Here is a 12,300-nt window from a genome sequence, read left to right on the forward strand (position 1 = left end):
GTCTCTTTGATCATCAGGAGGTGTTCTTGGCTAATCTTTCTGTCAAAGCTTTGCAGTGGAGGTGCATTTGGTGAATGCCCTGTGATTACAGAGCACGACGCGAATATTGTACATAATGGATGGGAGATGATGCTAGCAATTAGTGTCGTCAATACAGCTGGAGTGCAGAGGCCGGGCTGTGGACGCAGCTGGGTGCAACTCTCCATGGCTCATTAGTCCTGGACTATTCAAAGGCACAGTGTGGGAAGGCGGACGTTTTGCACTCCGCTGTGGTTGCTTCTGTCCTTTCTCGTGTGGCTTTAAACCCAAGATTATTCCATCGGCTGTGGAGAGTGGCAGGTGGTTTTTTTTCTGTCTTCAGGGCCATAGCTGTTTTCTGTTGGCTGCCACCACGGAGAAGTCTCTGTGCCCGGCCTCGGTTTACTGCTCTGGGAAGTCCTCAGATAGGACGGGGGCAACCCTGTAAGATCATCTTGACACTCTTGAATGCAAACACCAAGGGACTTTCCAGATGGCACCTTGCAATTGCTTCACTATGTATAGGCTTGCTGTCCATTCTATGACCTGGGTTTTGACACTGCCTTGCATACTTAGTCACAGCCCGTTTCGGATCTTATCTTGACATTTCAGGCTGAACACATGGTGCTTGAGCAGTGTGGCGAGCCAGATGGCGTTAGGCATGGAGAGCGGGCCAGGCTCGCTCTCCCCACACACAAGCACCCGCAGAGCCCTGGACGGGTGGATCGGCTGCCCACACGGTTACCAGCTCCGTCACGGAGCCGGCAGGGCCTGCGGGGATCCCGGAAGTGCGATTCACGATTGCCAAAATGGGGCCACGATTGCCAAATTCACGATTGCCCAAATGGGGTTAGCGGAATGCTCGCTCTGCTAACCTCATGGTGTGTGTGTGTGGGGGGGGGGACTTAAGCGGGCTAACCACGGGAGCCGCACAGCTCCCAGCGGTTCCAACAACTGCAGGGAAGCGGGCTGGGCTCCCTTAGCTCGCTCTCCTGCAGTCTTGAGAATAGCCTCAGTAGCTGGTTTTCTGAGTTTTGAGAACAGTTGGCAGGCTTGCTGGGATTACTCAGAAGTAAATGATTTAGTTCAATGGGCTTCCTCCTAGGTAAGAGTGCACAGGATTGCAGCTGTAGAAGTGTGACTTGTTTTTAGAGGGGTATGTGTGTCAATTGCTTTTTTTTTTTTTTACACGAGTCCGCTGCTCTTGCGCAAATTTGCCAAAAGGGGAGAAAGAAGGTGAGGGAAAATGGTCAGTCACCCACCCCCTCCTCCCTCAGGGAAGTTCCCTGTGTGCAAATCCAGAAGTGGGGGTTGCTTCCTCTCTTCCTCTTTCCTCTCTCTCTGCTCAAAGCCTCAGCGAGCAAGAAAGTGGTGTAAAATCCAAAGCAGCTAACTAACTGGTCTCAGAACGTTAGGGCTAGCTGTCCGATTTTACCCCACTTCCTCCCACGCAGTCTGGAAAGTGAAAGTGAGAAATGGCCAGTTACTTCACCGCTGCTGGGACTTTTCCAATTCCACCAGTCTGTGCATGGTGGAATCTTGTCGTAGATCCAGGAGCTTGGGAATCCTCCTCTTCCAATCCCATTAGTTTCTTAACCTTTCTTGTAAACTATTCTACTTATCGAATTTACCCTATGCAAGATTGCTACGCTACATTAACTTACACACACCAAAGCCTCTTTTCTGCACATCTAAGCAATTAGCAGGCAATCCTGCAGACCCAGCTTTCTTTTTCTTGCAAATTGAAGTGATTTGTTGGCCAAAGCAATTTGTTCTACCTTGAGCTTTCACCCAGACCCCACAAGTATCCATTCAGTAGAGAGGATTGACTATAAAATGTTCCATTTTCAGATCTGACCATCGAAACTTTGCTGTCAGCTATCCTGTTATTCTGCAGGTGTTTGCATCTTACTTGTGATTAAGAGGGGTGACATATCGTGAGTTATAGGGCATATCGGATATTTCAAATTTACCCCAAAACCTGATGCAAAAAGATGGAAGGTATAGTCCAACAACATGCTCCACCCCTGCTTTTTCGGGCTCGCCACCACCTCACCTGCCCGGTGTCCGACTCCTCTGCCAGGGCCCACTGCCGCCTCCTCCTGCTCCTCACCCCACCACCTCCTCGCTGCCACCATTATTTCTCCCTGCTGCAGCCTCCCACCCACCTCCTCGCTGCCACCACTAGTTCTTGCCGCTGCCGCCTCCTCCTCCTCCTCCTCCTCCTCCTCCACAATTTAGGCTGGACTGCTGGAGTTCTCCTGCCCAATGCCAGGGTCTCTCGCAGCATGTCACGAGAGTTCCGCCGCAAGAGCCTTGCTACGCATCCCCACGCATGGCCGGCCAAGTGAATTAATTATATAGCTCATTCAGCCATGTCTGAGTCAATCCTGATCTACTTTCTGTCCAATTCTGCCCTAGCATAAGTCCCATGGTAGGATGTACTTCCAAGGATTCGTGAATAGGATTGGACTGTAAAGCTATAGAACTAATTGACATAGCTGCCTTTCACTGGTTGGCAGTCCACCCGCAAGCAAGCAATCAGCATGTATATTTGAACTGGAAGACCCCTCCTGGAACCGGAAGACTCTCCTGCAGCTTTTAACCTGGGGAGGGCACATTTGGAGGAGAATAGCAAAGTTGAAGCCGCTCCTTCCCATTTGCCACTCTTTGCGAGGTGTACTTTTCAGGGGTCTGTTTTGTTTTGAGAAGCATTGACAAGTGAGGTCCATGGGGTAGGGCTGCTGGAGCCAGAACAAAATTAGCTCCTTATTCCGTATGCTGATCAGGCGGCTCAGCTCCGGAATCCTAGGAGACTGCCAGGTAAGAATGGCGTTGCTGTTCCCCTCTGGGGGTTTGCATGGAAATCCAAACAGGCGTGAGGTGTGAATTAAACCAAAATAGAGAGACGTTCTAAAGCCTGCGCTTGTGGGACAGGTGCCAAGGGCCTGGCGCTCTGTTGCTTGCACTTGTCCGCTTCCACATACATGGCATATGCGTAGAAGTTTTCTCCTTCAGAGCTCTCGTGGCAGTTGCAGCTGTCTGGGTGGGAGCAGCCAAAAATGTTATCTGCTGAATGTTACCATTAAATGAAAAACAATAAAGTTGCAAAATGGGAGCCGTAAAAGCATCAATAAAAACAAGTGTTCATTACAAGCTTGGGAAAAATCAAACTGATTTTGTTTGGCATTGGCGGCGTCCACAGGGCTTTTTCCAGGATGGGGAAAATCCAGCAATTCTAAATCTCCCTCCCGAGGAGTATGCCCCATTGAATTTAATGGGAACTGCCTCAATCCAGGGAGGCAACTGCCCGCTCTTGCCCCTCCTCCAAACACCCATGCTTGGCATCTGAAGGTTAATAATAGCAATAGCACTTACATTTATATACCGCTCTATAGCTGGAAGCTCTCTAAGCGGTTTACAATGATTTAGCATATTGCCCCCCAACATTCTGGGTACTCATTTTACCGACCTCGGAAGGATGGAAGGCTGAGTCAACCTTGAGCCCCTGGCCAAAGGCCATTGTGGCTGGTGATGATGGGAATTGTAGTCCAACAACATCTGCCAGGGAATCCCTGCTCTGTATAGTTTTGTTTATATTTTTGTGTGGTTTAACTTTGTCAACCACCTTGAAATGATTTTGTTGAGTGTGGGGGGATCAATATATTAAATGGCAGTGCTATTAAAACAGCAAGACCTAGGCTCTGCTGCACCCTCTCGGAAGCGTGGGAAATGCCGCTGCCAACCATCTCTCCTGGAAATGATGCAGACATGGAGATCTTCTTGAGCCTCAGTCTCCTCATCTGGCTTTGCTTACAACTGGGAGACCTTCATTTTTCCACACTTTTGCCTTTGGGGATATCGGATGATGTTATGACTTTCAGCCTTAGTAGCATGCTGCTTTTCAAATATTTGTGCAATGAAGTGATTTTAATTGCAAACTTATGATTGTGTTTTAGGGGGCAAGTGGGAGCTGTAACCGATGGCTTCTGTGCAGAAGTCTTGCTGTCACACCTGGGCTCTTGAGGCTTCATAATGTAAGTAAGTTTTTTTTTAAAAAAGCGTATTGATGTTGAACTTGCGTGTGATATTTCCACATGTGTGAGTGAGGGCAGAGTGATGCACACCCATGTTGTTTAGAGCATCAAAAGTCTAAACAGTCCCTTGCTTAGAGAAGCTGTCTGGGGCTTGATGAAATAGGATCTTTTGTTTTCCAGAGGTGACCCAGACCTGATGCTTGTCTGGACCTCAAATGTTTGGAGAACTAATATCCTCTGATCTGTGATCTGTGCCATAGAGGATGTGGGTCATGTTTTATTGTATTGCAATTTTTATAGGGACTCACATGAGTTGTTAATTTTACCTCCGATTAAGGACATACCAGGCAAAGAAGATGAAATATAGATTGCATTTCTCCTGTCAGACCATCAAGCCAATGTTACCTACAACATGGCTGTTTTGTTTAATTGCAATGAATATATGACAACATCAAACAATTGACGTAGTGGAATAATGTACTATGTCATTGTATATTTATAAAACTATATTGTTGCTAGCTATATTGTTGCATGCGTGTGATGTTATGTTCCCTCCTTCGTGTTTCTGTACTGGTCAAAGACTGTAATAAAGTTTATTACAGTCTGGTTTTCCAGGGTTTTAAAAACTGTTTTAAATGTTATAATTGTGAATGGTTTTATGTTGTTTTTTATAGTTTCTGATTTTACCTGTTAATTGATTTTAGTTGTCTTTATTTTAATGTAAACCGCCCTGAGCCACTTTTGGAAGGGTGGTATAGAAAAATCAAATGAATGAATGAATGAATGAATGAATGAATCAATCAATCAATCAATCAATCACTATCTTCCCTGCAGCCCATGAGGACTGGGACTCTCTGTAGTAACTCAGTTGGGAAAAAATATATTCTGGGGCATGTTTACCTATTCTTGCTTCACCTGTAAAGTTGCAGCCCTCTAGGCTTGGCCTGAAATCTCCAGAAATTGGCATCAATCTCCAGGTAACTCTGAAAGCAATAATAGAGATTGTAATGGCTTGATATTGTGGAAAACTTTTTTGGGGGGTGGGGGACACACTAGAAAAACCAAATATCCAGGCGTAGCTTCAGAGGACAGGCAGCCCTATTCAAATGCTCTGGGGTTAAACTCAAGCATAAAGTAATCTCCATCCTAGTTTGCACAAACAATGAGAAGTTCTTATCTTTGTCTGGACTGTGCCATTTCAGTGGGCAGGGGGTGGTGGTGATTTGGGCTCGTATGCCGAAGTTCTTAAATGCCTAACTGGTTTATGGAATTATCTGCCACAAGATAAGGTGAAAACTGCTGGTTTATATTTGAAAAGGGGATGGTGATGTGTTGTGATGGCTAGATGCAGCTTGTGTGTTTAAAGGCAATGTAGTAATCTGATCACTATGAGATTAAATTTAGAACCTCTTATTACTATGGGCTAGAACAAAGCTCCACCCTCTGACCTTTTCTCTGCAGTACATTTCTGTTTCTGTCTAGTGGTGTTTCAGCAATAATAAAAACATATTTGTTGGTCTGCAAATAAAATGTGTAGGAGTTTTGCTTCTATGCTGAAAAAGCATCACTATATAGAAAAGCAGTAGTTCAGTGTAGTAGACAGAGGACCAGGATCCTTTTAGAATAAGAAATGGGGTGCAGAAATAGGCTTAACAGGTGTAGAGATTAATGTGCATGGCTCCTTCTTTTATATACAGCAGTGAAGAGAACTCTCTTTCCTTCTAGAATTTCCCTGGTCCTCTCAGTACACTGTAAGTCTTGGGATGGATGGGTTTATTTATGGTTAACCCAAGAACTATTATATTAATTCTCCTGGGTGTGCCTTGGAATGTGCGTCCCGGCACGCAGCTGATTGGCTGGGTGGCGGAGGCGCTAGATTGGCTGAGGCGCACCCAGGGGAGAGGTAGCTGGCCCCAAAGAGTACACAGATGCTTTGTGTGTTGGTCAGCTTGTATACCAAATTTTGACCGGGATCAAGGAATGGATTAGTCACAAACATTGCGAGCTTAGGTAGAATCCTTCTCCCTGACATGTTGTCTTTCTGCATGCAGAGAATGTACATTATTATTTTCGGAGCTGACTGAGCTGAATGTTTGCATGCAAGTGTGGCTGATTCCAGCTCAGTCTGGCTGCGATGCCAGCTGGCATTGTTCTGGACCTCCTAATTTGATTTCTCCTCCTTGCTGAAGTTGATCTCTGTGTGTCTTTGCCTGCCTGTATATCCTGATGAATTTGATAATCATGGTTGTCAGATCCTCCCCTTTAAATTTCCTTTCTAATTTATCCCTGGGAAGTTTCGAGTATCTATGAGGCGATTAATTCAAGTGCTCAGTTAGAAGCATTGGCATGTTTTGAAAATGACCAGTTAAGTGTTTAATCAGAAATCCAGGGCTGATGCAGTCAAATAAATACGATCAAAAGTCCTCTCTGGAAAAGGCAGCTGTTTTAAAAGGCCTTTTTGCCTGCAGTGAATTGGTGCCTTGGTCTGTCCTTGCCATAAAAAGTGTGGAGGTAGTGGTTAGAGTATTGGACTGGAGAGACCTTAGTTCAAATCCCTGTTCAGCCATGAAACTCACAGGGTGACTCTGGGCCAGTCATTAAGCTTTCAGCCTAACCTACCTCACAGGGTGGTTGTGGGATAAATATAACCATGTACACTGCTCTGGGCTTCTTGGATGAAGATCCGGATATTATGTAATGTACAGGAGAACCTCATTATTCATGGAACTGCTATTTGCAGCCCCACGTATCTGCAGGGTGTCTCACTGACACCCGTTTTCAGTATCCGTGGATAGGAAGGGGTTAAAACGCACGTATCCTTGGTTCCTGGAGGGCTGGAAGTGACTGCGGAGGTCACTTCTACACACCATTTTGTCTCCAGGTAGCCATTTTGTGACTTCTTTCCTTCCAACCTCCCCCGCACCCGGTTATTTTTCATGGTTTTTGGAGGCATTTCAGGGCATTCCTGGCCACATACAGACCCCGCGGAGCACACCACAAGATTTTTTGAGTTATTTTTCTGTTTTTTTGGAGTTTCCTCTTGTTTCCCCCCAAGGCGTATCTAGGGAAAATAGCGCCTAGGGCAAGCATTGAAATTGTGCCCCCTGTCCAAACATCTGACACCCATCTTTCAGATAACTTTACCATAATATCAGCGGAAAAATACAAGTCTGAAGGTCACATACAAGTCACATATCTGAATATGTGTACAGTGACTTATATTATATATTTTAAAAAAATTACCTGTAGCCTCTTTGGAAGGCTTCCTAAAGGCTGGGGGGGGGTCTGCAAAGGTTCCCCCTCCCCCCTGCTGGCCTCTAGGGCTTCACAGGGACCATTTAAGCATGTGCAGTGGCCATTTTTTAAAATAATTTTTTTTCAAAAAATTGCAGCTGAAAACAAAATGGCCACCACGAATGCTCAAATGGCCTCTGTGAGGCCTGGTATGGCCTAGGGCCTCACAGAGGCCATTTGAGCATGCACAGTGGCCATTTTGTTTTTGGCAGCCTTTTTTTAAAAAAAATTAATTTTAAGAAATGGGGCCCCCTGTTCAGGTGGCGCCCGGGGCACGTGCCCTGCCTGCCCCACCCTAGATATGCCCCTGTTCCCCTCCACTTCGGGAACTAATTCCCCTTTCCCTATAGCAACAATGACCCATGGTCCCATTACTTGTGACAATAGATGAAGAATGGAACCCCTGTGAGTAAGGAGGTTCTCCTGTATTAATAAATAAAAGCTGTAAGAAGCAGTCCCTTTGAACAGCAGAGTCTGTGGCACCATCATTTTCTGCATCTGCCTGTGGTTCTGCCTTCAGGAGCATTTCCAGATGGGGCTTTTAGCTCAGAATGGAGGGTGTGTTTTTGCACATTGTCTGGATTCGTGCCGAAGTCCATGTGAGATATTGGGGAGCACTTCACACATGATACGGGTTTTTCATTGCACATTAAACCCTAGCCTGATTTATGTCTGGGGTAAATAAATCCATTTTTGCATCATTTTTAAAAACAAAACAAAACAAAACAAATTTGAACTCTCAGTAAAGCCTTGCAGTAAATCCTGCTGTCTGGGAAAGCTCCAGATGAAAAAAATTCCAAGCCCAGAGCAACTGGCACTTGGATTAGGAACTCCAACACTGTGGGATCCTGAAGCTGCTAGGTTAACCCTGGTTTTCTGCCTGTAGTTGGGCTGTGATAGTTGGTAGAGCTTTGTCTCAGGACGTACTTTCTGAGCTAGGATTGCTCCTTGTGCGAATGCATGGGGTGTGTGTGTGTGTTTGTCCTTGCTACATTCTTATGATTGTTTGTTTTTTTTAAAATTTTCAACAAATACAGCACATGTGTAAAAACTGTGCACAATGTAAAAGAACAAACACTAAAAACTCAAATATAAGCCAGGAATTAAGAGCCATTTGAGGTTATACGGAAGCTCAGTGTTAGGAAGAGATCGTCAGTTGCAGGTACAACTTGATAGGAGACAACTGAAAACAAAATTCAAGAAAATACTTACTATTGTTAAAAATATTTTTATACCACTTTTCAACAACAACAAGAACAACAAACATTATCAAAGCAGTTTACATAGTAATAGAAAATAGTTCACTGTCCCAAGAGGGCATGCAATATGGTGCAATCTGGTCAAAGGAGACACCAGTAACAGCCCCTGTAGAAAGAGAGAAATGCTGGATTGGACTGGGCTAGGCTGGTTAGAATCAGCTGCTCTAAACATAGGAAGCTTCTTTATACGGAGTCAGACCCTTGGTCAATCTAGCTCTGTATTGTATACCCAGACTGGCTGTGGCTTCTCCAACCTTGCCGGAGAAGCCACTTCTAACTGAGAAAAGAGGGTCAGATGAGTCAATGTGAATACGAATATGACAAATATGTATATACCGCTTTCCCCAAAAAGTTCTCAAAGTGGTTTACATAGATATAAATAAACAAATACATACATAAAATGGCTCCCTGAAACTAAAAGGGCTCACCATCTAAAAAAAGAAACATAAGGTAGACACCAGCAACGGCCACTGGAGGGATGCTGTGCTGGGGATGGAGAGGGCCAGTTGCTCTCCCCCTGCTCGCCACTTTAAAAAGATGCCTCTTTGCTCTTTTAGCAGGACAAACCAGTGATTTGGTTTGGTATAAGACAGGTCCAGGCAGTGAAGTTCCTTGGCCCTGGCAACTTTCCTAGCTTATGCGCTGGCTGAGTAGAAGGTTTAACAGGCTCCCTGCCTTTAACAGAGCGGAAGAGCAGGTTGCCTGAAGAAAGATCACGTTGGAGGGCCAAAGAAGTTGACCACCAGAAATCAGGTCAGCTTTTCCGCCTGCGATTTCAAAGAACAGGCTGCCTTATTAGAGTACTAAAGCAGATAAGCAAGGCCAATCTTCTTCTCTGGGTGTGGAAGGCAGATGTTTCCCCCCCCTTCCTTTGTGTTCTGTGCGTGCAACTCATTACAGCGGCGAGCTGGTGAACAGGTCAGCAGCGAGTTCACTGCACTTCTGATGCCCTCCAATGTGCTCCCTGATCAAGGCTGCTCTGTTTTCTTGTGGGTAAGCGAGGAGATGTGGACAGCAAGCCTTTCACGCCACACCTGCACTGCTTTGTCATTCAGAACGGCGGTCATTTCTGTGCCTGCTTTTGGAGGAAATACAGTTTCGGCGTTGCCTTTCTTCCCTTAAAAAACCTTCTCTCTCCCCGCCCTCCTCTTTCTGTATTTGTTACTTCCTCGCAGCACATTGGTCCATACGAGACCTCAGGCTACATTTCCCAAAGTGATGCGGAACCTCAGAAGTTTGGCCTCAAATGCACCAATGCTTTTAGATCATGATGAAATAGACAGCCCTTTCGGGAAAAGACCCATTGTGGGAGATGTGGCAGGAAGCTTTTCACACAGGGCTTTTGATGCCCTTTAACTTGCATCTCCTCCGGAATGGAGGGGGTGAGTTCACATATCGGCTAGATTTACCCCAAAGTCCCTGCGAGTTATCGGGGAGCAGTTCACACACAATTCAGTTTTTTATGGGTTTTTTTTACTGTGCATTAGAGTGTAACCTGATTTATATCTGGGGTAAAAAAAAATCACTATTTGTGTCGGTTTTTTGAGACCACTTTGAGTTTGTAGTAAAGCCTCCCCGTAAACTCATGCTAAAACCTGCTGTGCGTAAAAGCCCTAGGCAAAGCTTTTTAAAATCAGTTTCAGTTCTCTGTTTGGTGGTCCTAGTGGGCACAGGGGAATTCTGCCTACAGGAATTCTGGTCTCATGAGGCTGCCCCTCGTGGATGGTCTGGAAACAGCCAAGTCCCAGATACAGTAGCAGTCTATCCACCACCGCATATGGACCCAGACAGCATTGCTGTTCCTATGCAAACCTTGAAGAAAGATCAGGATGAGAAAGAGAGAAAGAGAGAGAGAGAGCGTAGCCAGAAATTGGCTTCTATAGAGGAGGGTCTTTTCAGGACTACACAGCCCTGTAGTTAAAAGGAAATAGTTTTTTACACAGCACACAATTAATCTATGGAACTCTCTGCCATGGGATGTGGCAACGGCCACAATGGCAACGGCCACTAGCTTGGATGGCTTTAAAAGGGTCTTGGGCAAATGCACGGAGGACAGGGCTATGAATGGCTACCAGTCTGGTGGCAGTAGGCCACTTCCAGCCTCAGAGGCAAGATGCCTCTAAATACCAGTTGCAGGGGAGCAGCAGGAGGAGAGAGGGCATGCCTTCACCTCTTGCCTGTGGGCATCTCAGAGGCATCTGGTGGGCCACTGAGTGAAAAAGAATGCTGGATTAGATATGCCATGGGCCTGATCCAGCAAGGATGCTCTTATGCTCTACTTAGGTCGGTTTGGCACTCTGAGCCCATCATGCACTGTTTTAAGAAGTGTCTTGGCCTGCTCATGGATTTCATAATGGCGCTCAGAACACTCAGAACATTCAGAGTCGGAATGTGCTTGTTCTGTTCTCAGCTCAGAACAGGCCCTTTGTTTGAAGGACATTCTGTTCTGAGCTCGGAACGCTTGAAACGTCCCGTTTCGAGGTAGAATGTTTTGAGTTCGGAACGTTCTGCACACCCCTAATTTCTTGGTGTTTGCTGTGAAGAGCTCCATGTCTGGCCTTGAGACTAACTTGTGCTCCACTGACTGCTGTGGTCTGCTCCGTCTGCATTGCAAGGTGTACTCAGTCAAAAAATGTGACTGAAGTTGCTCTGGCTGAGTTTATGGCTATTTTGGGGTTAAGTAAGGGCGCTGCTGTAGCAGCTGTTGAAATGCTAGGAGGTAACGTAAGGAATGATGTTACTGCAGTGCAGGCATTGTGGCTGGCAGTGGATTCTGGGTCAGTGATTCTTTCTGGGCCATTTTTGCACTGTTTGAAATGTGTGTTCTGTGTTGGGAGGGACAGATTCCCTTTTACTGTCTGCTTCTGCAGTGTTTTTCCTAGGCAGGGCTGCAAACTGCATTTCAAATTGCAATGTGAAACTTGCGTGCGCTCTGTAAGTACAGCTTGTTCCAGCCATCGGGGACAATGGGGGAACTTTAAACACCACATGTTCCCCATGGGTAGCTCCTAGGGACATCAAAGGGGCTTGTGTGGTAGGGCACAAACGAAATGCTCATGTGGGGAATTTTTAACAGTTTTTTTAACTATTCCCCCAAATCCCCGCGGCTCCCGTTGTAGCACATGATCGCCCGAAAGCTGGCTAGGCTCCCTTAGCCTGCTTTCGGGCGATCGTGAGAATCGCCTCTTTACATTTTACATTTCTATCCCGCTCTTCCTCCAAGGAGCCCAGAGCGGTGTACTACATACTGAAGTTTCTCCTCACAACAACCCTGTGAAGTAGGTTAGGCTGAGAGAGAAGTGACTGGCCCAGAGTCACCCAGCAAGTATCATGGCTGAATGGGGATTTGAACTCAGGTCTCCCCGGTCCTAGTCCAGCACCCTAACCACTACACCATGCTGACAGTCTCAAAGAGGAGATATTCTGTGACCCAAAGAATAAGACACACTGAAATAAGGGCTGAGTTTCTGTAGTAGTGCTTGCTTTAGACTTTCATTTAAAGGTTGAGGAGTATCTCGTGACCAAGTAAAGTGTAGCCTTGTAACACCAGCAATCAATCAATCAGTCAGTCAATCAATCAATCTTTATTATGGTCACGGATCAGCATAAAATAGAGGTTGATTACCGTACATGTTAGAAGAGAGAGTAGCTAAAAGTATCCAGCATAGAATATCTAAAACCAAAATGGCTGT

At 45.8% G+C, this 12,300-nt stretch overlaps 2 protein-coding genes across 9 annotated transcripts in view; one reads left to right on the forward strand and one right to left on the reverse strand.

Moving 5' to 3' along the window:
- Positions 1–4,053, reverse strand: part of LOC128335688 (translation initiation factor IF-2-like) — a 68,463-nt gene extending 64,410 nt beyond the window's left edge. Inside the window, exon 1 of the mRNA XM_053274340.1 lies at positions 3,978–4,053. Within this exon, the coding sequence (XP_053130315.1) occupies positions 3,978–4,052 (75 nt within the window). The 5' untranslated portion in view covers position 4,053. The remainder of the gene's footprint in view (positions 1–3,977) is intronic.
- Positions 1–12,300, forward strand: part of HTR2C (5-hydroxytryptamine receptor 2C) — a 250,560-nt gene that overhangs the window by 64,083 nt on the left and 174,177 nt on the right. For 6 of the 8 annotated variants that reach the window (XM_053274333.1, XM_053274332.1, XM_053274331.1 and 3 more), the window contains exon 2: positions 3,978–4,055. The gene's annotated coding sequence lies outside the window, so the exon portion shown is untranslated. Of the gene's footprint in view, positions 1–3,977; positions 4,060–12,300 lie in introns of all 8 variants that reach the window. The other 2 variants (XM_053274334.1, XM_053274337.1) reach the window with 1 other exon arrangement.

Source organism: Hemicordylus capensis, chromosome 11 (genome assembly GCF_027244095.1).
Source record: "Hemicordylus capensis ecotype Gifberg chromosome 11, rHemCap1.1.pri, whole genome shotgun sequence".
Taxonomy (NCBI): Eukaryota; Metazoa; Chordata; class Lepidosauria; order Squamata; family Cordylidae; genus Hemicordylus; species Hemicordylus capensis.